General features: G+C 38.9%; 1 protein-coding gene across 1 annotated transcript; it reads left to right on the top strand.

The window, feature by feature from the left end:
- The first annotated feature begins 29 nt into the window (after positions 1–29).
- Positions 30–24374, top strand: TMEM87A (transmembrane protein 87A). The gene is made up of 20 exons (XM_069017436.1): positions 30–258; positions 1711–1768; positions 5285–5382; positions 6190–6306; positions 7951–8004; positions 8109–8165; positions 9738–9855; positions 10565–10626; positions 12545–12728; positions 13531–13630; positions 14350–14443; positions 15333–15405; positions 16448–16552; positions 17696–17754; positions 17972–18075; positions 18427–18500; positions 19691–19752; positions 20731–20786; positions 22013–22043; positions 22382–24374. The coding sequence occupies exons 1-20, from the start codon at positions 127–129 to the stop codon at positions 22421–22423; spliced, it is 1680 nt and encodes a 559-aa protein (XP_068873537.1). The 5' UTR covers positions 30–126; the 3' UTR covers positions 22424–24374.
- Positions 24375–26408: the final 2034 nt, after the last annotated feature.

The raw sequence follows: 26408 nt of genomic DNA, 5'->3' as shown, positions 1-26408 counted from the left end.
GACAGCCCGCGCCGAGCCGGGGAGCGGCTCCGCCCAGCGCCGCTCTCGCCGGCCCCCGACTGCCGCGTCTCTCCGCGGAGAGCGGAAGAGGCGCGGCCAGCGCGGCGGCAGCCTCCGTACGGCGGGATGGCGGCGGCGCCGCGTTCCGGGGGGCGGCGGCGGTCTGGAGCCGTCCTGCTGCGGCTGCTGACGGTGCTGCTGCTGGCGGGCACGGCGGGCGCCGGGCAGCGCTCCAAATGGCGGCTGCCGGTGTTCCTGGTGAGTGCGGGGAGCGGGGCTGGGCCCGTAGCCGAGGGGCTGGCCGGTGTGGCGACGGTCGGACGAACGTGTGCGGGCGGGAGGCCGCGGCTGCTCCGCGCGTCCTCCTCGGCGGGACGGCTGCGGTCGGGGGCGTCCCTGCCCGGGCCGCGCCTCTGTGGAGCCGCACTCGGAACTGGTGTGGGAGCTCGGGGCCGTGGCTGCCTCCTGCGCCGCTTGAGCTCTCGCTGGCGGGGTCGGTGGTGGCGGCAGGAGCGAGAAGGCTCGTGCGGGAAATAGTCCGATGGGCGGTGGAGGGAGAGCCGCCCCTGTGAGGCCCGTGGGAAGGCACGGAAGGAGGGAGGGTCCTCCCCAGCTGGTGCCCGGCCTCGGTGGGCCCTGTGCGGGGGAGGCCGCCCCGCGCCCCCCGGGCGGCCGGGCTGGCGGCCCGCACCGTCGGGTATCGCCGTGGCCTGGCCTCGGCAAAGCTGGGCCGCTGCAGCGCTGGACTGAGAGAGGTGTGGGCCTTAGGAGAGGTGAAGGGATTTCAGCACTTCTGATAAACCCCGCGTGCTTGAATTTGTGTGAAGGAAAGCTGTTCTGCCTCAAATTCGGTCGGACTTTATCAGGCAGTGAGAGTAATGTGCACTTTCTGTGAGGATTTTGAGCTTCAGGAACAAAACTGAAGGATCGCGGTGAACACTCCTGTTGGTTCTTAGAACAGAATTTTTTTTTGTTGGATAGTACAGGCCATCTCATCAGCAAGAAAATAGTAATAATTTCAACAAATGTCACATGAAATTGGTTCCATTTGCAGATCAAAAAGCCTCAAGCCTCTCGAAGCATCTTTAAGAGCACGTTGAAGGGTGGTGAAGCATGACTGGAAAGTCCAGTGCGTCTGGCTCTAGATTTAACACTTGCTTTCATTACTGTATTGACTTAAAACTCAGAATGGAAGATTGTTTACTTAAGCTCAGTGACATTAAGCCTGATGCTAAAAGATTTTTACATTTTATATGTTTTTCATATATTAGTAGCTCTCTAGACTATTATTGTATAGTTATATAGTTTTTTAGCTAACTTCTCCTACCCTGTTTAGACAAACACGTTCCTAGAACCGTATGATAATCTCGCTTCTTCAGGGAGCCAAGGACATTTCACTTTCCCATGTATTTAGACATAAACAATGCAGGGCTAGAAGCAAGGGGGAGGCTTCCGTAGGGGGCTGAACTGAGAGAGGAATTACTTCGTTAAGTACTTCTAACTGGGGATTCTCGTCAATTATGCTAATTTGCTAAACTTACAAAAGCGTTGAAGCCCTATATCATGTGTGCACTCTGCCATAAGTGCACCTGGAGGACTTTCAGTAAATGATAACTGCTTTTTATAATTTTTAACTTGTTTAGCGTGTGATTTTAGGGCTGATAAGGCACCAAGCCCACTAATATCTCTTCCTTTTTTGTGCCTTTTCAGGGGAAGAAGTTTAGCTTTGGGAAGATTCTCTTCAGCAACACCACCATTTTCCTGAGATGTAAGTGGTTACAGAGGATTACCTGGTCTCTCTGCTGTTTGACACCCTGCCTGTTTTTAACATATGGATCTCCAAACGCTGTGAAGTGTTTAACTGCACTGGCTGCAGTGACAGCTAATCTAGCACTGTATCAAAGCCATAGCTCTGATATGGTTGAGTCTGTTAACAGCCTTGGAGCTTCCCAGTTGTGATCTGTTTAGGTTGTAGCAGAAATGAATGGCTCTATTCATGCTTTTTTTCTGGAGAGGGCAAGATGGGCGATGGGAGCACCACTTTGTTTCAGATAGTGGATGGTCAGGTGTGGGATGTGCTGCACTCTACTGTGAGGTGTGCTTTTCCTATCTAAGATTTGTTAAATTCCTGTGTCTGGGAGATCTGATGCCAGCTGGACAGGGGCTGTTTGTATTGTAGGGTGACTGATGCGAATAAAGAAGGCAATGCTGTTTGAAGCCTTGTTCCGTTTTGCTGAGTGCTTCTGGGAGTGGTAAGGGAATGTTGCAGACTATGGTGGAGCTCTCCTGAGAGGTGTTTTGTCTTCCTGATCCCAGTGTGTTGAGTGTTCTACTGAGCAAACATGTTGGCAGCCTTCCCATTGTTCTGTGTATTGCTCTTTGCTAATCTGGCCAGGTTTATGGGTTATGTAGGTTACTGCTCCAAGGAAAGTTGTTGTGAAATACCCTCTTACCTGTGAACATGAGGACAGCATCTAGATGGCAATAAGATGTTATAGAAGTGACTAGCTGATTTAGAAAGGTTTTAAATCTTTGCCATGCACTTTGAGAACTTTAAAGTGGTTGTTTTTACCATGAGGGAAAGCTGTTTAGTCTCTCTCTGGTGTCTGTACTTACCTTGTTGTTTTTTGGGTTTAATTTTCAATACATGCCCTTCTTGGGACAGTGTTCCAAGCAGAGTCGAAGTGCCTCTGTTGATCCCACATGAATCTGAAACAGGAGGCTAGGATTTGAATGGTTATTAGTGAAGGTCCATCACTTCAGGATTAGGGCTTTCCCACTTGACAAGTGTAGCTGAGACACTGAGGTTCACATCTTACAGTGAGACAATTGCAAGTGTACAGCTGCAGGATCAAAATTAGAAATCTGCTGCTTGGGAAAAGGAGGAGGGGTTGAAAGGGCATTTTGGTGCTTTGGTAGGTTTTAGGCTTTCTTGTCTAAAGTTTAATAGAAATAGCGTACTTGTAGTGACATGGCATGTAAGATATGGGTCTCTGAAGTGTGTGGTAAATCTGCTTGTGCCGAAATAACCAAGAGAGGGAACTAAGGCATGGAAAAAAATTTTATTTGTTGTAAGGCAGATCTGTAAGTAAGAATTCAACCCTCTGGCTCCTGATGTGGAATTGAATTACACTGTACTGTCAACCTTTAAGCAGGCATTAAGCCTTAAAATTCCTTAGTGAAGACACCTGTTTTACACACCAGTGTGATTAAAAGATTTACATGAATTTGGAAAATGAATCACTAAAAGAGGAAGGAACAAAGGCTGTGAACTTACTCATTTTCTCAGCCTAGATGAAACTTAAACTGCATCTGATACTGGGAAACTTCAACTTTGTGTGGTTTTTCTTTTCTGCCCATGTCTCTGTGCAAACTGGTCTCCTTTTGATTCCTGTGTGTTGCCTCTTCCACCTGCTGTGTGATGTTTGTGGGGACAGTATGACAAACATGATTGCATGGGTTGTTCGTGGTTTCCGTGAGCACCTGCATCTCCTTATCTCCTTTTTTTCCCCTCTTCTTGGTTTTTGATTTTTTTTTTTGGTATCTGTATGGCATCTTGGTGTCTGATGCCTTCTGCTTCTGACTGGGAAGACTGTTGCTGGCATATAGTATTGTCGATAATGAATTTATTTTTATCTACTTTTCTGAAGTGCTGTTCTGGAAGGCATTTAGTTTCTTGTATAGGATCATGATAGAAATCCTGCTCTCTGTAAATGAGTACAAAGACTGCATTCAAATGGAATGTTTCTGGCTTTTGTTTGAAGGCTGAGGAACTTAGATTTCCATATTGCTGAATTCAGTAGATGCCATGGATGCTTTTTCTGACTTTTGGAGTACTTCCTTTTCAAGGTCTCTGTAATTTTGATGTTTGCAGATATTGTGGATTGTTCTAGGGACCAGTTTTACCTTTATGGGCACTACTGCTGAATATATGGTTGCTTATTTATTTTTCACAGACAAAAAGATATTTAAAAAGGTATTTTTGAATCTTATTTTTTGCTAGCACTTTTTTTGAGATACTCCTCATTTGATCAGTTATATTAGAAGAGCCTATATCATCAAAGAATTTGCCATCTGTCCATGTCACTGCAATGCTTGTGCTGCCTTTTAGTTTCTTTGTTGTGCCCTCTGCAATATCTAGGGCGATGTGGAACATGTATGCCTTGTTTTCATGCTTACTAGGTGTCATAAGGAAACTATTTTTCAGTGATTTTGCTTAAATTTTTGGTTTTAGAAACTTGGTTATTGAGTTTTTAGCTGTACATATACATGCTTTAGTAGTCATGAGGTGTAAAGTGGGATTAGTCAATTAATTCTGTGGCAGAGTTTTCCTTCTAATTGCTTTATCTACCTGTAGTGGTCCTTATGCAAACATTCATTAAAAGTGTGCATGTAACAAAGTTGTGGCTGCCTCCTCTGAGATGAATGTTGCCTGTAAAGTTGTGGGAACTTCTTAGCCAAGTATTCTGTTAACTCAAAAGAGTTTTGCCATTTGGTGTCTGGGAAAACACAAACGTAATCATCTAAATGGCTCTTCCAAAACTCTAAATAGTCACTGCTCATTTTATTTAAGGGTTGAGCTTGCCTTCTTAATGTCAAATTCTCTTCATGGGGCTTTAGTTTATGAGATTTGAAACACAAAAACCTTTCCTTAGCAGGGGGAAAGTCTTGTGTTTCATTTTTCATGCATGTTATTCTTTAGTAAATTAAAGTGGAAAGTCGTCTTTTTGCTGTTTTCGGTAGCCTTGCAGCTTTGACAGCATGGGCTAATGTACAGATTGTCTTTGGGGGGTGGATGTTGATGGGCAAAATCTTACCTTCATTTTCTTGGTGATGTTTTTGGTATATTTAAATTATATGTGGAAATTGCTTAGTATTATCCTGTTCCTAGCTTTCTCTGCCTGTTACGTGTGCCCCTATCTCTGAAAGGGAGGCCCTTTTTTGTGTTGTAGTCACTGTGAGGCACTGCTGTTCTCCTTGTTTGGTATTTGCAGTTGCTAAAACATCCTTGATTGTCTTCAGAACCAAAAGTTTCTAAATGATCTTCTGCTCTTTAATAGAATTGTATAATGGTGTAATGGAATTCTGTTCGCATGCATCTTTCTTTCACTGAACAGTAATGAATTACTCAAGGAAAATATTTTTCTATTGTTTTGCTTTCAGTTTCATGTTTAAAATTTAATTATGATGGTTTTGCACAGAATGGGAGGAAAAGACTGGAAGGAGGATGGTGTCTTACATATCTCATGTTTGATTTTTTTGGTTTGTTTTGTATTTTTTTTAGTTGAAGGGGATGAAAAAGCTTGTGAACCCTCCGAAAGTTTCAATGTTACTTGGTACTTAAGATATTCTGACTGCTACAATGAAGTCTTCAACTTTGGGGTAAGAATTGCCTGGAAAAACATAGGTTATGATTTTTAGGGGTAAGCAGACCTTGGGAGGAGGGGATTAGAGATGTCTCCCTTGCATTCACGTTATGATTTGGGGCTGCAAGACACATTCTTCCACTGGAAGATAACAAATTTCTGGAATAGAGTTGAAATGATCAACAGCTTGCTGCAGTTGCTGACTTCTTTTGGGCTTTGGGACAGATGGAAGTGTTTGTCAAAATTGTTTTAAACCCAGGAGCTTAAGTAAGTACATTGACTCTAGAATGAAGCGTGCGAGTTTATGGTAGTTGAAAATATTTGCAGTAATGCTTAATGACAGTTAATAGAAAAAAATAGAATATTTACATGTTAAGTCTAAATCCTGTTCTTTATGGATGCACATTGCAAGTATTAGCAATTTGTACAAAATGTATAGTGTTTCTATCAAATGTGGTAGAATATAATTGTGCTTTCTGTGGTTAATATTTTTCCGTGTTTACTTGAACTATTAATTATGACACTTATAACTACTAACCTAACACAGGACTGAGTCTTCACTCTTTAATATAATAATGCAGAGTTTGTTTGCGTAGACTGAAGTTTATGTTGTCTGCTGCACTTCCACTTAATAATTCTTACTCAAAGCCCGTGTACCATCATTTTTATAGTCTCGTGTGGTTTTGATATCTTTATTGTATTAAATTTGATTCAAGAGTGTGTGCAGAGTGAAGCTGTGGAGCTCTGCAGGTCTTGCAGCTGTCTACTGAGATAAACCATTTGAAATACTTGATGCTAACCTACGTTCTCCTCTGTTTGGCAGGATGAACAAGCAGATAACTACTTTGGGACTACGGCTGAAGAGCATCCGGGTTGGTCAGGATACTATGCCACTGCTTCTCTCTCCTTTAAAAACTGCTCTGAGCTCTTCAGGCCTCAGGTATGGGTAGAAACCTCAGAGTTTGTTCTGTTGTCTTATACAATATGTAGAGAAGGTGGTAATTCCTATTAGATCTGTTAGCATCCTATGTAAGTATCAATGTAGGTTAGGAGGTACTTCTTTTTGTCTGTTTGACAAGCAAGCTGTGATGATGGTTTCTTAGTTTTGCTTCACTTCTGGCTTGCAATTCAGCATTTTGCTCACGGTGGTGAAAAAACCCCAACCAAATCATTGTAAAGTGCAGTGCTTCTTTTTGTTTGTGGTTTTCTATTCTGAATTTGTTTCATTTACAGGAGGCTACTGCTAGTTGAGTAGAAGTGGCAGCAAAGTAAAGATCCCACTAAACTTGAATCAATAAAGGACTGGCATTTATTACTTAATTAATGTTCATTAAGAATAATGGAAATGAGTGTTGAAAAATGAGTTACTTAAGCACTGATAGCAGCTTAAAAATGAAAAATAGTAGTGCTAGAACATATTTGGAACAATTCAAGTGAAAGTGAGAAGACAATGCAAAATTAGGGTAGGGAACTAATGTGCTGACATCAGCTCTACACCAGCTGTATATCAGCAGGCTGATGACAGTACCAGTATAATATGCTGTCTTTCTTTAATGATACACTTAAGAATTGAAGGCAAATTATGGAGTGTTGCATCTGTGTTCAGTCATTCCTCATTTAGACAAAAGATTATGGATAGAAAATACTGGGAAATCTCATAATTATTGAACCTAGTGTTTCGGGTTGCTTTTTGGTATTTTTGGTTGCATGTTTTTTTGATTAAGATGAAAGACTAATGTCTAAAAATGACTTTTAATAATCTGCTTGCATGTTGCTTATTCCTTTGATGTGTGAAAATGGCTTGAAAGGTTTTTAAAAAGAAAGAAAAAACTGTGTGCTGCCTGTTTTTTGTGTTTAATAATAAAGAGATGTCAGTTCTACTTTTACTTGGTTTTGTAGAAGAGATCTTGTGGGTTTAGCTGTATAACGTGAATTTGGGCATCCTAACTAAACATGCTTGTGAAAGTCTTTAAGGTTTTAAAAGTCTTTAAGTAAATTTTCATCCAGTTCCTCTGAAAAGTCTACTGAATTTTAAACAATATATTCTTCTCAGATACTAATTTCTGAAATTTCATAGAAATTTCTCCTCTAGATAGTTCAGCTTTTTTCTTGTGGTATAGCAGTTTCACTAGATTTCGAGTCATCATAGTTCGGGAGAGTTAGCAAAATCTGGATCTCTAATAGGAACTCACTGGTCTAGGGATTTATTTTTGCACAGATTAAGGCAGAAATATCAAAATTCTGTATCTATTTGTGTAGACTTTGTCTAGTAATGGGGATACCCAACTGATTCATATTTCAAAACCAAAATTAACTTCACTACTGTCACGTCTGGTTTCTAAAAATAGATACCTGTTATTTGAAGGGAGGAAAAGTAACTCTCAAATTACAAAACATTAAGTATTCAAGACTCTCTGCATAAATGGACAGTTATTTGATTTAGAAAAATGAAAGCTCTCTAATACAGCTGTTCAAAGAATAATCAAGTTTATTGGAAGCTGTCGTGTTAATGTGTGAAGTGCCTGTAAGTGTTGAAGTGCCTATAAAGTGTCTATAAATGCTTTACTTTTCTTATATCGTGCAGATTTTCTATAAAGAATTTGTTCATCCAGAGCCTCTCTCACCTGAGAAACGAGAGGTAATTTTCCTTTCCTTCTAATGAGTGAGTGTAGTCATGGAAGAGGTAATTTTGGCATATTTATTTATCAATTTTTCTGTGGTTTTTTTTTTCTTCCCCCTAAGGGCTTAAAAGATAAGAAGGAGATTGCAGGAAATCACACGATGGTGACAGATAAAACTGTATGTATATTGAATTGAAACATGTCTTGTAATCCAGCAGTTTTGTTTTGGTATGCTTTTTAAAATTTATATATCTTTGTTTAAGAAATTGCTGGTAGCCTATTCTATGGTTTTTTGACATCTGGAATTTTTTAGCTTGAAACTAGATAGTGCTGTGTGGAAAAACAGAAAACAGAGTTAACTGCTTCTTCTATATGTGAATTATAGAGCTGATAGCATTCAAACCAACAGTGTAAATTAAAAAATAAATTTACTTTTTCCAATGTAATTGAAATTATCTTCTTTAAATGATGACTAAATTCTTACAGAATACATTTGGTTTTATCTTTAGTCAGTTTTTTGAAACATTGTACCTAAAAAGTTGACTGATTACTTTTGATTTTCAAATCCCTTAGTATTTTTATTACATATTATGTTCAAGACTTAACCAGGAACAATTTTCAAAATAACTTCAAATTAAATGTCCTGGATGCCAAGAAAGAAAATACATTTCACTCCTTGTGTGCTTAAATGGTCTTTTACTTTAAAGCTAAAGCATAAGTTGCAGTGTGTACAATTGTGAAGTAAGGAATCAATGCAGCAAGAGAAGGTGATATTTTAAAGGCAAAATTTGTGTATATAAATTTATCCATTTTCTTTTAAGTTTACTGTGTTTCTAACCAAGTTTTATGTTTAGTTAATATTAGCATAAACTCTTTTTTTTTTGTACATACTGTTCTATTTGCTTTAGGTCTTGTAGTCAAGAGGTTTCTTAAAAGAAATGCATGCTCTTAATACTGAATTTCTCTTGGAGAGGCTGTTATATAAAAAAATCTTAGTTGCAGTTCTGCAGTAATCATGTGAGTGGCATACATGTAGATGGTCTTAGTTTTAACTTTATAGCTCTTAGTAAATATTGCAGTTTCTGAGATGGCTAGAGATTCCTCAGTTGTGGAATTAACAGTTTTTTATGCTGCAACTCAAAGAGATCTCTGATTTGTTTTATGGTGCAAATATTTATCTGGACAAGGTTCCTCTGTTAGTTCACTGTCAGGATTTGAGTCTTGCAGGTATGAGAGCTGTTTCAGGGACTGTAGTAGTAGTTTCCACAGGAAATGACTACTGTGGAAATCTTTTCCTCTCAGCTACTTCTGTCTTACACTGTAAAACTGAGCCTTCACCAGGGAGATGAGTTATTTGTAACTCTGCAGTTTCCAAGCAATTGAATTCAGCAGGAATCTCTGTGGTGGTCCTAACGGTTCTAGACTGGAAAGGAGTATGATGCTTTCTTGAATTCTTCGTAGCTTTTGCAGTACCTTTGAGTGCTTGTCCAGTAAGCCAGTATTAAATTTGCAAAAAAAGACCTGATCACCTCCGAGGTCTTTGAGGATTCTTCTGGAATCAAGCAACTAAATTTTAAGTGTTATGTCTAATAAGTACATTTAAAATTTACATATCAGATATTTATTAAAATGTTTTAGGTCTTGGAAGAGATGAACTTTACATGGAAGATACCACCCATATATGACTACTTCTGTCTTCTTCTTGTCTGCTTGACTGTGCACTGTTTACATGTAGATGTTTGGTTTTCAGGCAATGAATGCTGTTATCAAAACTTGGCGAGATGGGCCATATATATTTATTGTGCAAATTGGAGTTAAAAGAACTGAAAGAACAACACCTTCCTCATATGAAAACAAGCACTTTACAAGTAAGATAGCTCCTTTATACAGTAAACTGAAGATACAGCACCATTTTTATGTATTTCCAGTCTAAGTATTCCAAGGTACTCTTAGTATATGCTGTATGGTTCAATTTCATAAGATACTGTCTTTCACTTCACATAGGTAGAGATATTACTACAGCTCTTATAAGAAAAGATGTGATTGCTTGTGTCTTGAAGATCCTAAGACTGTTCTGTCAGTTTACTGGTGAAAATCAAGAAGAGTCAATCCCAAGCATTTCAATTTTGATGCTTGGTCTTTTGTTTCAGAAATGTGCAGACCAATGCAGTGATTTATATTAATAAGTCAACATGTAGAAAAAGATCGTAATTATCATCTTGATATTATATTATATTTAACAGTGCATTGATAACCTATTCGAACTTTAGAGAAGTTTAAAAGTCCCCCTAAAAAGTGAACTTATGTGAATTTCTGAATTTTCCCTATTATACATGAATCTCCAGCAAAAATTACTCTTAAGTACTGCCATGAGTTACTTGGTAATGGGGTGTGTAATTTTAATTGCGTGCTTTTAGCTGAGTATGTTATGAGTTAACTTTCTTTATTAAAGTGCAAGTTAGATTTAAAGGCCATGTGAAGGTGTGGAATTTCTTTACACTTAGTGAAAATCAGTTAAGTCCTGACTTCCTCCTTTTGGTTCTTGTTCAATTTGGTTATTGGATTGTCTTTTGACAGTGACAGTAGAACTGAAGGGGCCGTATGAGTATCTCTCACTTGCAGACTACCCTCTGATGATTGTAAGTAAATCAGCTTTTCTTTGATCTATAAAATTGTCAGTTGATTTTAATGTCAAGTAAATACTCTGCTGTCATACTTCAGGAAACACAGAGCCAGTGTCTTAGGAGAAAAAGTTACTTAACCGAGGTTTTTTTTCTGTTTGATGGGTTGTTTTTGTTTGGTTGGGGTTTTGTTGGTTTGGTTTATTTTGTACTGAGTACAGGGTAGGGAAAACAGACAGATTTCAGTTGCTTGCATGTGCTGTCAATACTGTCCTTGTCTGGATTGTTTGAATTAGTGGTTGTTTATTTGTAGTTCCTGAAATTATCAGTATTATTAGCTCTAAACTGACAAGTTTTACTGGTGCTTTTATTCTCCTTAGCTCATATCTTAGAAAATTTGCTATTCTATTCTTTTGTTTGCAGCTACCCTTTCATTTGTCACTGCTTTCTTTGTTCTTTTACAGCTTAATCTTCCTTCCTCCACCAGCTGTCTTACACCCCATGAGGAGGTCTTTAATACTGCCTAGCAGTGAAAGCATAATTGAGCTACAAAGAGCTAATCCCCTTTTCATTCAAAGTGTTATTGACTTGGTTTCTAGTTTCTTCTGTTGAGAAGGCTAAACAATAAAGGAACTTAAAGTGTTTATGTAGTGAAGACAGACTTTAGCAGGGGATCAATAACAAGTAGGTCTCTAGCCTGACTGTATTGGCAAGAGCAGCCTGTCAATAGTGGAGCCTGGCAGCATTTCTGAAACACGCGTTTTACTTCCTGCAGAAGCAAAAAGCCTCCAGCAGCTCTATTGCAATGTAATGCACTGGTGGGAATATCCCATGTGACTGGATTAGAAAAGAATCTGTATCTCTAAATGTTTCCATAATGGAGCATCTGCATGTGGACTATCTTGCCTAGGTCCTTACCATTTGAACTGTGTAGATTAGTCAGGTGTGAAAATGTGCACAGATCAGTAAGCTATTCTCCTAAGGAAGGTGTTTTCAGTTTGTTAAAGTTTTGATGGATTGTGCAGCTAATAACCAGCATTTGCTTGGTTTTAAAAAAAAAAAATCTTCCTTCTGAAAGAGGAGGCTGCTTGATTATTGCTGTCCTATGCTTTGGCTAACTACTTCTTGCCATTCACTTAATGTTTTACTCTCTCCTAATTCCTCTTCTTAATCTTGGTGTCCTTTTGAAAATTTTAACTTGGCTTGGTATGATTAGAAAATTCAGTATTGAGTAACATTGTCAAGCTTATTGTTTGCTGTATGAGACATGCCATGAAAAGTTCTTCTGAAGCAAGTAACACTGAACCAAACAAAAATCACAAAATGTTAATATTTAAATGAATGTCTGGATTTCTTTCTCAGCTGCAGGTTTTTTGCTAGCCAAAAACTTGGGAAACCGAGTTTGCTGGAAATGAACTTTTGAGAAAAGTTGTCAATTTATTTGAACAGAGGGCTTACAAGCATTAGTTGCTTATCTTTGTTCTGTGGAATGGTGTGTAAAGGTGGCCTGTAAGTTTATTTGAGGAATAATGTAAATGTATGATGAAGTTATTAATAGAACAGTACATGAGAATGGAGTTTCTAGTACTTGATGATTTGCTTGAATTCTTATCTGGGTGTTTGAAATCTAGTAGCATGTACCTTCCTTAGAAGAAAATGCCAGTGAATAAATTGGCAGACTACTCTTCAAGGGAGAAATTGCGCAGAAATTCAATTACTCTGATTCCCTTTGTTGGCAGTGAAAAATTAGACTATCACTGTTAAAAGAGTCCAAAGAAGACAAATGAAACAATGCTTATTTCTAGTCTATTTAAAAACTTCCAAAGCTGCTATACTTGGGAAGAAAATAGAGTTGTCTTACAGGTGTGGAATGGAAACAAGGTAATTCTTTTTCCGGGTCTGAAGCTCCTGTTTCTTTCTTTTTTTTGTGTAATAGTTTTTCATGGTGATGTGTATTGTGTACGTATTCTTCGGGGTTCTGTGGCTTGCGTGGTCAGCCTGTTACTGGCGGGATCTCCTGAGGATACAGTTCTGGATTGGTGCTGTTATCTTCCTGGGAATGCTCGAGAAAGCTGTTTTCTATGCTGAGTTCCAGAATATCCGCTACACAGGGGAAACCGGTAGGTCACAGTTGCATCATGAAGTTTAACTCAGGGGCATAGCACTAATGGCTAATGCTAAATTGGGGTGGCAGGTACCTAATTAACTATGGGATTACTTGAGGATTGTTTCAAAACAAAGAACAGGGAACCAGAGTTCTGTATTTTTTATGTTGTAAACATCATGCTCTGTGTTCTTCTAAAGCTAAAGTGCTGTTGCTTTCTCTGACTCCTGGATGTAGTGTCTTAGGTACATAGAATGCTACATTCTGCGCTGCAGTGCTGGCTTTAAGTTTAAAATAGGACTTGGTCAGCGTAGCTTGTAATTAATTTCTCACAATTGGTATTGGCCTTGGAAAGATACTTTGAAACTCCTTGTTCAACATGACAGCATTGTAGATAACTCTTAGTATTCAACCCATAGCCTCATAATCCATCTCAAGAGATTCCCTTTATGTAAAAAGGAATCTCTTTTCCTTCTACTTTGGTTTTGAGTTTTCAGGCTGGATGCATACAAATGAAACTCTGCAAGTAAAATATCGTTATGACTTTGCTAACTGGCCATACCCATGGTGCAGAAGGTTTTGCTGGTTGACTTGTTTGGAAGAGTATCCAGGCTGGATATAAAATTTTTCTGTAGCTTTTTTTTTTATGCCAAGTGACCTATCTTTTCTGAAAGCTAACTCCAGATGTAGGTAATAGATTATATACACTTTAATAGCCTGCTTTCTGTGTCTGCTCTCATACTACAATTGCATGCAGTAGTTAATAAAACAGAAATTATATTTTAATGACCCAACTTCCTCCTCTTTGCTTTTGGTAGTTCAAGGAGCAGTAATACTGGCAGAACTTCTTTCTGCTGTGAAGCGCTCGTTGGCTCGAACTCTGGTCATCATAGTCAGCCTGGGATATGGGATAGTCAAGTGAGTAATTCTGTTACGTGTTTGTTGTGTTCTGTTTAAAGGGTTTTCACTATTGTTTTTTAAGAATTTAGGATAGTATTCATCTCCATCTATTTTACTTGTTAAAAAGTAAGTACTTTGGTTAAGTGCTCTGAAGATCTAGACTTCTTTACTAGTAAACAGAGATGTACAGTTCCATACTGTGATTACTTTTCTTTCCATCTACTTCTGTGTGCTACTGTAGGGTGGATTTCTGAGTCATTGTTGAGATGCTCCTAAGTGGAATGGGAGCTTTATGGGCCTGCCTTCTGGGTGAGGGGGAGCTTTTATAAATGGGGTAGGTCAAGAGTCACTGATAGGGGAGGGGATCTGCTTTAGTAAGATTGTGGCTCATTTGTCTGTCTACAGCTGTATTCAATGCTAAAAACACGTGCTAGGTGGTAATGGAAATTTTTGGCTAGTGTGGGTTTGCTGGGGGGAATGGGAGACTTAGTGAAATGGTCATAAAAAGCTAAACAGGTTAACTAAGAAACAGGACTGTTGCCAGTCTCTCCCATAGTCATACCATAAGAGAAAATGAATAGTAAGTTTCCAGCACCATAATAATATTTCTGGATCTAGATGTGGATTGTTACAAGGACCTTTTATTCATACACTTCATACCTTATGTTTAGATTCAAGTTGACATGACTTCACTTTTTGTTTCCCACTTAATCTGAATTTCACTTTGTTTTCTACAGGCCTCGCCTTGGAGTGACTCTTCACAAAGTGGTTATGGCTGGAGCCCTTTATCTATTATTTTCTGGCATGGAAGGTGTTCTTAGAGTCACAGGGGTCAGTAATAACTGCTTGAATTGTCCCATATGCAACAGACACTACTGATTGTATTTACTTGTGTGAACAGCTGTTTCCCCCCCTCCCCCCAACAACAACCAACCCAAATTCCCACTGCTCCAGTTTTGGAGGCTGTGCCTGGGGAAGTGTGTGTGAGTGGTGCTGCCACTGGATTCGTTAAGTGCATCTCAGGATGTAGATTTCTGTTATCTGTTTCTGGGATGAAGTATTTAACCTATCGTGTATTTGGTACTTTTCCAGTTTTTCTATGACACTGTGGCTCTGATAGCAAACTTGGCCCTGTCCATGATTGATGCCTGTATTATTTTGTGGATATCCTTTTAAAAACTGCAGAATGCATGACCTTATTCTTAGTTTATTATTTCTGTCTTAAAAGGAGTAAAAGGTGTTTTGCTTGTTTCTGTTAGGACTTTGATAAGTTTATGATGTACACGCAAAGGCAAGTTTTGCCTTTTTAGTCAAGGTCATGGTTGAGTGGAGCTTTCAGTTTGTCCATGGATAGTGTAATAGATGTAATTAATACATCTCTAACAAGCTAGTTGCTAGTTTTTTGTGATGGAAGTGGCCAGAGCAATTAATGACAGCAATTGCCTCAGCAGAGACTCCTTTTAACAGTGCTAGATTGACTTAATCTGGAAAACTGCTTCTTGCCTTGCTGGTGGAGAACTGAGAACTGACAATGTGGTATTGTCAGTTCCTCTCTGTGCATTGGACTAAACTCTTGGTTCAAGCCCTCTGTTTCTGTAGCAAAACTTGGAAGTGTTGTGGTGGCGTATTCGTGGTTTCTCATAAAACAGCCTGACCCTCCTCACTTCTCTACTATGTTTTCTTTTCAGTTTGTTCTTATTGGCTCTCTCTTTGTCTCCAGGCCCAGAATGATCTTGCCTCCTTGGCTTTTATTCCCCTGGCTTTCCTAGATACTGCCCTGTGCTGGTGGATATCCTTCACTGTTTTACTTGATGGGGTGTGTTTTCTTTTGAATTTGTTTTTTTCAGTCTTTTCTTGGCTGAACTTTTTTTTTAAAGTAAGATGCAAGTATGTATTTTTTTCTACTTCTGGTAAAGGTTAGAGAAGTTCTGTAATTGAGTGTTCAGGTAAGCTTCTGCTGCCTACTGCTTACTTAGTTTTTGTTGAACTGGATGTGTCTGTGTAAAGCTGCTCCAGAATATAGTCTGTGTGTTATCAGTGTCTCATTGTTGAGTATGAAGGTAATTTGTTCTAGTGTAGCATGTTACAGTACCATAGCAGCAGCCTTTGAAGAAATGACTCAGTTCATGTTTTGGAGTGAAGGTTGTTTAGCATCACCAAACCTAAAAGTCTTTCTGAAAAATTTGAACTAGTCTTGAAGTAAGTGACAAAATGAGGCAGTGTTTATTTTTTTGGTGTCTTGACATACTCATTCCAAGCAACCATAATCTTGTGTGACTTTAGCAACTGACATCAAATGCTGAACTTGTGTATAGCAAAATCCCTGTAAAGTGGTCTTAGTGAAAGCCAGTCACAAAAACTCTATTTAAAATGTGAATAGCTTGCTGCCCAGCTATGACAACCACAGTTCTCCCCTATGATGATGTCTCTCCTATCCACTTGTTTTGTCACTGTGGAAAAAAAAAAGAAATTGTGAAGGCACCCATGTGCATTAAATAGAGTTTAACTAATTTCTAGTTCAGATTTTACTTTTCATTTATCAAAAGCACAGCCGACACTTTCCTGAAGGAATGGGCTATAGTCCAAAATAGAAGTTTGGATACCATCTTTGTCTGACAAGAGTTACAGGTGTAGATAAATAACATGAAAAGGACAGGTTTTGCTAACTCTGGTACCTTTGTCATAGGATGAATCCTTCCTTCTACTGAGAATGTTGTAATTTTTTGGAGGGCCAAGTGTGTGATTGAGAGAGCTGTTGATCATAAGGTCTGTGTCCTCCTAAGTCTGTGACCAGCTTGTCCCTTCAGAGACTTTTCCTTGACTTTTCATACATATTCATCAGCTTAACTCAAACAATGAAGCTGCTAAAACTTCGAAGGAATGTTGTGAAACTCTCTTTGTATCGGCACTTCACCAACACACTCATCTTGGCAGTAGCAGGTAAGCAGAAAATTATTCCAGTTAAGTAAAACCACTTTTCCTTTCCATATAGGGCTTGATTTGGTCGCTAGAGCAAGGTTTTAAGTTTGGTGACCTTTCTGTAAGTACAGTCAAAATTCTTGGTATTTCTAACATTTGACCCATTTCTAACAGTGGGTCTTTTCCCAGTGTTATGTCAATATTTCAGAGACAGTGGATTGTTAGTCCTGATGTTAATAAGATCAGTAGTTCTATGCAGCTCCTCTAACAGAGCACTTTAGTCCCACTTCAAGCTGCCGGGGCAAAAGTTCATTATTATCTTATGCTGTTAACTTCACAGAGATACTGCAATTTTGCTGAAAAGTATCACTGTATACTATGGGATTTTTAAGATATCTGAAAATCAGAGTGATTCTTGGGAAAACTGTATTCTTAGATTTGTAACATAATACCCTCTCTATTCTGGAAGAATACAGATTGAATTTCTTTTTCCATTTATAGTAGTGATGAACTGAACTTCAAGAATAAATCTGTTGGTAATTCCAGGTACTCCTCTATCAATACAGTGAGCAGAAAACCTCTAGACTGTGCTTTTTTATTTTAAGAAACAAGTGAAAAAGTACATTTCTTTTGAACAATAGCTCTGATGAAATTCCTTTCAGCACCTGGTTCTTAGTCATCTTAAAATACTTTAGTGGAGGGAAGTCTCTTCTAAAACTGTGCTAAGAGCATAGTTTGAGTGTTGGAACTGTTGTGGATCAAGATCTGAATGCTTAAGGCATTCAAGCAGCTCAGGTTGTTCAGTTACTTCAAGGTCAGCTTTACTTGTCAAGTGATAATGAAACCATGGTTTGAAGGCTAGATAAAAGTGATATAGGAATAATGAATAGGAATTAGGAGTTGGGTAAATACTTCATATTTGATTTATGCGTTGTCTGTGAAGAAACAAGAGTAAAAGATACAAGAGTAAAATATATGCCTAAATTTCTGTCTTAAGGTTGGTGCAATAGATCCATCTCTTGTTTTCCAAAACTATTAAATTGAATTTCAAGACTTCAGTATTCAGGTCTTTGATCTTTGTTTGGGAAACACCATCCTGTTAATGGGGTATTTGAATTGGCATCTTTTGTAGTGATAAGCAGCTTGTTTGTTTGAATATTGCAGCATCTATTGTATTTATCATCTGGACAACCATGAAGTTCAGGCTGGTGGACTGTCAGTCGGTGAGTTTATATGAAATGCTTTCTACAGTTGCTGCCTCTTGATAAGTTTATATTTGGCAATGAGATTTGCCATAAAGCATCACATGCTAAAATTCTCACTGTTGTGGGTAATGAGCCTTTTTGACAAATGCCTATAGTTCAGCCTTGGAAAGAGATGAGGACATGAAATTTCTTGCTTCACAACATTTTTCATTTGTGCTGCTGTTTTTTTTGACAGGACTGGCAAGAGCTATGGGTGGATGATGCCATCTGGCGTTTATTGTTTTCAATGATCCTTTTCGTTATCATGATTCTGTGGAGACCATCTGCTAACAACCAAAGGTTCAGCTTTTCTTACCTCTTCCTAAAAATACTGGATTTTAGGAATGCTTGTTTATTCAAAAAGTACTGGTGGGTGATTTTTAGTTGCTGTACACTGATCAATAAGGATACTAAGCAGTTTGTGTAAGGAAAAGTAAACCTAGAGAAGTCACGTACATAAAATCTAGTCTGTTTCTGGTGGTCAACTTATTTAAAAAGAAGCGACTTAAACTTTGATCATGTAGTTTAGCATCAGTCTTAAAAACAATGAGCTTCACAGAATAATCAAGCCATGTGCACGTTGGGGTAATGGATCTCTTGGGAGACAAGAGATAGAGTTCTAAGACAGCTTTCATTCTTTCACTTCTAAAGGTTTGCTTTCTCACCGCTGTCAGAAGAGGAGGATGATGATGAGCAGAAAGAGCCAATGTTAAAAGAAAGCTTTGGTAAGAGAAAAAATTTTTCCACCCAATTCCATTGTTGAAGAAACTTCTGTGGAGGGAGGTGTCCTGCTCTCTGGCAAAAATGTTATTACTGCAGGAAAAGCAGAGTCAACTGCCATTGATACACGGAGTTCTAAAGGAAACACTGGCTTTATGTTTAGTATTTATATTGCCTGTTTAATTCTGGGGTTTTCCATTGACACTGAAAACACTGCTACTGCTGTGGTTGCTTTGCCATGTCCAGTGGACTTGGATTAAATATGTCAAGTCTTAGGTTTTAATCCAGTCATGATGACAAGGGTCTCTTGGATATTGTTGCTAGGCAGTGGTTTAGTGTGCAATTCTCTTTTAAAATCCCATTTAAGAATTTTCATTTATTATCTGTTCTCTGAACTCTGAAATCTTCTTCATTTTCTACGTTAGGGCCTAGCATAGGAATGTCCAGTGTAAACACAGGCGTTAATATGTTAATTGATGAAATTGTCTGTTGTAACACCTCTCTTTATAAGCTGTGTAAAAGGTAGGGTCACATGCCTACTGCTGTCTGTCCACAAATCAGTTATGTTGGGATATATCAGTGCTATTTGTCTTGTTTAGGAGGTGAGGAGAAGTGTGTCATCCATTAGGTGCATTTGGCAAAGCAGCGCTATCTGGCTGTCTGCCAGGCTGGGAGATGCACATTTCTTCTCAGCTTCTAAGTCAACCAAGTGGCTGGTGAGGAGTCAGTAGGTAAAAAAAACTTTGGGAGTTGCCTGTGTCTCAGAATGGTTGAGGCTGGAAGGGACTTCTGGAGGTCATCCTGTCCAAGTCCCCTGCTCAAGCAGGGTCACCCAGAACAGATTGCCCTGGACCATGTCCAGATGGCTTTTGAGTATTTTCTAGGATGGAGATTCCACAGCCTCTGGGAACTATGTCTGAATTCTATGCTGCTGATGTCTGGCTTAAATAAAAGGACTAGAAATTTATGTTTTCTAGGTAAAATTGTAAAAATTCAGGAAAAACTAGGTACTCCCCCTGTCAGGAAAAATTACTATAAGCCTTTCAAAGGGAAAGCAGTCTAAATCATTAGCTTGGCTAACTCTGTCTCATTGAATCTGAGGAAATATCCTGAATGAACACTCAACACTTTCACTTACAGTCTGTGAATAATTATGATTCAGTTACCCAAATCTTTTTTCTTCTTTTGGCTTCAGAGGGAATGAAAATGAGAAGTACAAAGCAAGAACCAAATGGGAATGTAAAAGCAAACAAAGTTGTGAGTATGACCTCTGTACCTCAAATAATATAGATTCATTTCTTCTTTGTTTACTGCCATTAGTAGCACACAAATATGCCAAGTTTTAAGCCAATAAATGGATGCTTTTTGGTTTGCTTCAGAGTGTGAGTGAGTCAGAGTATCATAAGATAACACAGTACTTCTGAAAAGAAAGTAAATTTGAGGTTTCTCATGAGATTTCCTGTAAGTACAGTGGTAACTTAAGAGTTCAGTCTGTTCTTTAGGAAGGTTTCTGCAATTCAGTATAGATAGAACTGTATAGTACAATATTCTGATAGGGATTAATACATTATTTTAACAAGTTTTTCAGTCTGAGAGGGAGGCTGAGCCATGTTTTAAATAAATTGCCTTCTGTTTTTGAGATTTGTGATTCATTACATGAATGGGATGATGTGTATATTTTTATGTACCTACCTAAATACTTTGGGTGAACGTGCATTTTTTCCATGTGACTTATAAGCAAGATATTTTCACTTTCATCAAGGAGGCTGAAAATATGTCTTGGAATCTTTTCATAGAATTTATGCATAAATTTAAAAGTGGAAAGAAGCTGTAGGAATTCATTATAATAGCAATCATATTTTTGTCATTAACATTGTTTTTCTCAAAGGTTGGTTGCAGCTGTATACTACTTACCTGAGGACAGATAACATGAAAATCAAACTCTTCTATTTTGGCGGGGGGAGGGGGCTGTGTGTGATGGTGAGGACTGTTACAGAGTTCACAGAAAGTGGGTGGGTTTTTCTTTACTCTTTTTTTTCCTCTTGGAATGTGTTTTCTCTAATCCAGAAATCAAATTGAAGCGTTTTTCTGTTTGTTTGTTTGTTTGTTTTTAATTTTTTAACTGACATTATAGATACATTGGTTTTTGTCAAGTAGGTTGAGAAGAAAAAGGCTTGCATATTTGACAGCATTGTGGGAAAACTTTTGTGTTCTGTTTAATTTCTGTACTTGTAGCAAGAGGATGACCTGAAGTGGGTAGAGGAGAACGTTCCTTCATCAGTGACAGATGTGTGAGTATTTTTATAGTCACAATAAAGGCAGGTTCCTTGCCCACAGCAATACATTAGAAGGCCTCATAACTTGTATGCTGCACTTCCATGAGCAGAGGTTGGGTTCAGCCTGGCACTGGCCTCTGACCCCTCGGTGTGATTACACTTGGCTGTGTTCAGTCTGCTGGGGTTGAACACAGTCTGACTTAAGGAACAGTCTCTTGGAATGTGAAACCATAGACTGGTTTGCACTTTACTAAAGGTAAAACAATATAAATAAATCCAGGAGACAAGGAACAAATAAACACTCTTTCTAGTACTCTGGAAAGACCTTTGAGTATCTTGCTGACTGTAAACCATGGCATAATGTAATCCAGTTTTGAGCTTTATTTGGAACATCTGTTGTCATTTTTGTGTTTATGGTAATGTAGTCAGCTGTATACACTGTCTGTATCTCTTCTGCTTTTAATAACTTTTACATGCTAAGAGTGTCAGTGCCTGTGTCTACATTTTTCATAACAAAACCAAAGTTCATAGATTAATTGTGTTCACAAATTTGAACAGGTAATTTTGGCAGAGGATCTGGATTGAAGTACAAAGCTTTGCTTGAACTTAGGTAAAACAAAAAAATTAGGTGAAGTTTTAAGAGGAAAAAAAAGTGCATTTTTTCAGTTGAATTTGGTTTTCCCAGATCTAATACTTAGGTTTTGAAGACTGATAGGATTCCTTAAGAGAAAAAGGACTAGACCAGTGTAAGCTAGGAAAGGGCACTTTGAGGTAATCTGCTGCAGTTTTTTCTGTTTCTGAGAGTGTGATCAGGGTTTTGAATAGCCAAGATCCCCACAGATGGAAGATCTATTGTAGCTGGGAAGGCTGAAGTGCCAGTGGAACTTGTTTGACTTCTGGGACATGTTTTTACAACATGGTCCCATATTGTAAATGTCTTCAGGGCAGTTCATCAGTGTTCCTGTATGAACGAAGCAGTTTATTTCATGGCAACTTGGAAATTGTTCAGTTGATAATGAAAAGCATGACAAAAAAGAATTTTAAAACTGTAAAGGTCATTGAGGATACTCCTTGGGCTCTTCCTTTTTTGTGTGTCTTTCTCTAATTTCTGCTAAATGGAAAGATTTGCCTTCACTGTTTCTTTTCTGTGCCCTAAAAAGCAGCATAAGGTTGAAAATGGTTGTCAATATGCTCTTACTATGTGCTCTAATTATTTTAACTTTTTTTTCCCCCCACTGCAGTGCTCTTCCAGCTCTTCTGGATTCAGATGAGGTCAGTAAAGAAATCTTGAGTTCAAATTAGTCTTTCGACATGCCAGAGGAGTCATGAGTCAGATGATAAGGTCTTGGCTTATTAGAACTGGACTCTGATTGTGTCAGTGCAACAGCAAAATGCTACAAGGGGGGAAGGATAGTGGGAACAACCATGATACAACTTGGTAGAATACAAATATATTTTAAATATGTATTCTAAAATAAGTGGTGCATCTGCTGTGTAAGTTGGACTCCTGATTTAAAATGCATATGAGTGTCATTTGTTGTGAATGTGCATTTTCTGAGTAATGTAAACCTACTGGGGAAAATTACAAGATTGGGTATTTTATTTTCCAGGAAAGAATGATTACCCACTTTGAAAGGTCCAAAATGGAATGAAGGAGTAGCTTTTTCTCTTGGAAGCAGAGACACTTCTTTTAAAGTCGCTTGGTGGAGCAAGTGCATCCTGCTGATTTGTCTCTTGATCTCAGCCTTGAAAGTTTGATGCTTTAATGTCATGGAGGGTGTCTTGCTGTGGAAGAAGTTCACAAGGACATTATAAACCTTTTGGAAATTTGAATTTAAAGTTGCTGCAAGTTTGGATTTTTAAGCAATTTACATGTATACTATTCCAGCACCTTCTGTAACTTTTCAAATATTTAATCTGTGAAACTAAAATTCCTAATGTCTGCTTGAGGAGTTTATATTTCAATGTTACAATTGACATTTAGAGGTGAACTGCCTGTACCTTTTTGGGGGGAGGGTGGGGACAGATAGAAATAAGCACTGAAGAAACAACAGACCCGTTTTCTGGTAGATACAACTGCTGTTGTATGTCATGTGTCCAATGTGCATGAGAGAGTTTAGAGAGAAGCTCCCGTCAATGAAGAAAATTAAGATGCCAGGAGGGAAATATTTGGAAAAGTTACAGTGATATGAGTTTTTAACAAAATCAAGTGCAATTTTATTCATAACACTGTGTATGAAAGATTTTCTATTTTAAATGCCATTGACCTGTAGGTAACAGCTGCCTAAAGCTAACATTCGCTGTTGTGGCACATCTCATTGCCGGCAATGTGGTGGATGCCTGGAAAAAAGATTTGCCCCTACCTTTCATATGTTGCATGATTTAATTTTTAAAAATACCCCAACAAATAAAACAACCAAAACAAACATCACCAGAGCCACTCCTGCAGTGCTCCACACGTGCTTGACTACACATGTTAAGCAGATGCTAACTGGATGTTTCAGTAGAACTCTTCTCCCTTTACATGTAACATCTCCCACCAAGAAGCTGGCACTCCTCCATGAGAAGAGGCATTGCTTTCTAGGGGTGGAAGCACTGCCTACCTTACTTGAAAGAGGATTTATGGGGAAGTCCACAGTGCTGGGATAGTTCTGTTCCCAGTGTCTGCTTAGAATCGCTTCCCATGTAAGTGATTTGATGGTGGGCTTTCTTGTCCCATCTGGTCACTGTGGCCAGGAGGTACTCTGAGATCACTGTGTTTCAGTCAAAGTTGCAGGTTTCTATTCTATATAATTGCATTTTGTTTCTCCTTTTGAAATGAAAAAGAGCTTTTGGACAATGTTCTGTTTTTTGCTTGGCTGCAACAGCTAAAGTTGCAATAACTTCCTCATGGAAACCTGTTGTGGACTGTATGACAAAAGCTCTAATTTGGGTTCATAACCATTAAAACTGATGATTAGGAGGCAAGCAGCAGCTAGATATCTAGGAAGCAGATGTGGCGGCTGCTGCTGGAACAGCATAGATCATCAGATTTTCTTGTTCTTCTCTCATAGCTATGTCAGCAGAAGTGAACGTGTGCCTGTACTTCATTCATTCCACTGTAAGGTCTGGTAGCTTAGCTGTAGCTGCTCTTTATCAGCAATTCAAGCTGAAACACAGCACTTTACAGTACAGTTGCTGAGGCACAAGGACATTATATCTTCTGCTAGCTGTGCTGTGGGGGCGGCAGATGGACAGAGAAAAGAAGCTGTGGCTATAGCACCTCACTGCTTCTGCAAGAGTTGCTGGAGCTCTTCTGCCACCCTCTTTAGGCCACAGATAGAATCTTTAATTAGAAAACACTTCTAATTTGCTATGCTTAATGGATATAGGTGAAAAAAGTATTACCTCCATGTCCTTTTGGGGAGAGGAAATTTTGTGAAATAAAGCTACACAAAGCTTGCTATTTAATGCTTTTTTTTGGTGGTTCTGTTTTAATTTTTAAAAAAATCCTATTGTTTTGGGTTGTTTGGGTTTTTTGAAACAAATAGGTAAAAATGTTCTCTACTGGAAGCACAAAAGTTTGTATGTACTATTTAATAAAGGCTAGGCAAAGAGTAGAAAGGCTTACATTGTGTCCTTCCACTTTCTTACTCCCTGTTCTCTCACAAGTATTACCACCTTCACAAAGCTGCCTGATTTTAGCATTTTAGTCCATGGTATATATAATGCAGTTACATCCAACAGTTCTTTTATTTTTCTTTTTAAGATTGAAGATAAAGTGGAAGTCTGTCATTTGAAAAGCTAATGGAGATAGGGCAAATCATAAATTTCTGAAAAAAGTAAAAGAACTAAACAGTTTCCCTAACTGTATTCATAGTTTAATTAATAATTTAAAAATAAAATAAATGTAATAGCAGTGTGGTGCTTTCAGCCTCTGACTACTGGTGGTCTTAGGCAATCCTTGCAGCTTTCTACCCTTCCATTCTTGGACTCACTTCCAGCAGTATTTGAAGTTGTCGAGAATTCCGTGGGGAGCTTGTTGACCCCTTAGTTAGCAATTTTTGTTTTTTCACTTGTTTAGCAGAGTTTCTGTATTGTTGGAAAGTAGCATCTGCTTCCTAGCCAAGAGCAGGCATGTGCTGGGACTTGTTTGCAGTCTGTGGGAGAAGTGTGAGAGCCCAGCTCCCACAGAATTGTGCAGGCTATGGCATTGTCATTGCAGGAGAGATGGCAGTGGATGAGATGTGAGTGGGAGCAAAGGGCGTGTGTGCAGTGTTGCAGCAAGGTGGCCTCTCCCTCAGTAGCACGTTTGGTCAGGTACATTGGTTCTACTGAGGGATCTTTGCCTTTTCTGAAACCTGATTTTGCTCCTAAAGACGTGTTGGCTCCATGGCTTGAAAAACACAGAAAAGCTTCAGCAAGCTAGCTTGCTAGAATGCTTGTAACCAAAAATCCTGCAGGTTGTTACCATTCACTATGTAGTCAGGGAAGACAATTCAAATTTATAACCATTCTTTCAAAAACAAACGATGCAAAAGGGAGAAAAGATCTGCTCTTAGGTCTGAGATCAGCAAGAGGTTTTTAGGAAGCTGTTCATAATAATGTTCTACTTGCAGAAGAACTAAATGTCTGATAGGAGTTATTTTAGAGCTCTTGTGCCTGGTTAGTTCTGTATGGATTTGTTTGTTTTATTTGTGAGAAGTAGCTGTTGGAATTGTAGTATATATGTGCATACCATATGGAAAACTGGAAACAGTGAAGAAGATGATGGTGACAAGATGTCCCTGCTAGGAACTCCAAAGGAGAGACTGAGTAAGAGATCACATGGAATGGTAAAGAAACACAAGAGGCTTGATAGGCACAGAGTGAGTCAGGATCATAAGACCTAGGGAAGGTTATGTTTATCTTGTTCTGCAGATGTAGGGGTGTGTGAGTTTGTGGGCTTTATTTATCCTCGTGTTTACTTTATATGGCATTTTATGTTGTATGCTACTGCTTAAGATCTGAAGAGGGTAATGCTTCACAAGTCATTTGCTCTCTGGACTACAACCATATGAAGTCATTATTACCCAGTGTTACTGAAACTTAGATTTCACTAAATCAGTGTCACGTTCCTTTTCCTTATGTAGGGATCCTAGGTCGGAGAGACCAGCTACATGCTTGAGCCATAACACCTTTGGCAATTTGCAGTTTTGCTATGTGAAGGGGGATGTGACTTGGCACAGTTTTGTGCTTCAGCACAAAATGTTCATTCCTGAGCAGGAAAGAAGTTGGATGCAAGAATGCCATGCTTGATCTCCCATTCCTGTGTTTTGATCTTCCAGCAAAGAGCATCCTCAGTCCCTGTTGTCTAAAAGTGGTCTCTGTTGGCAAAGATGCTTGGAGAATTTGGTGAATGTTGCACCTCTCCATGACAAACATAAATGGAACTGTGGCTGATTCTGAAAGGGACAAACTAACAAGTAAAGATTTTCTCCTGGAGACTGAACTTCACTGGCCAAGTTTATAGGATAAATGAATTGCAGTAAAACTTACGACCTCAAAAAATAGACTTTGGCTTGCAAGATATGCCTTGCTGTTCTCATCTGGTGGCCGTAGCTTATGCAGGTCAATTTTTGCCGTTGTATCGCGGGTGACTTTCCTACCTTTTCTGGT

Source organism: Aphelocoma coerulescens, chromosome 5 (assembly GCF_041296385.1).
Source record: "Aphelocoma coerulescens isolate FSJ_1873_10779 chromosome 5, UR_Acoe_1.0, whole genome shotgun sequence".
Classification (NCBI taxonomy): Eukaryota; Metazoa; Chordata; class Aves; order Passeriformes; family Corvidae; genus Aphelocoma; species Aphelocoma coerulescens.
Note: the sequence above shows the minus strand (reverse complement) of the source record. Positions and strands in the feature narration are given on the sequence as shown.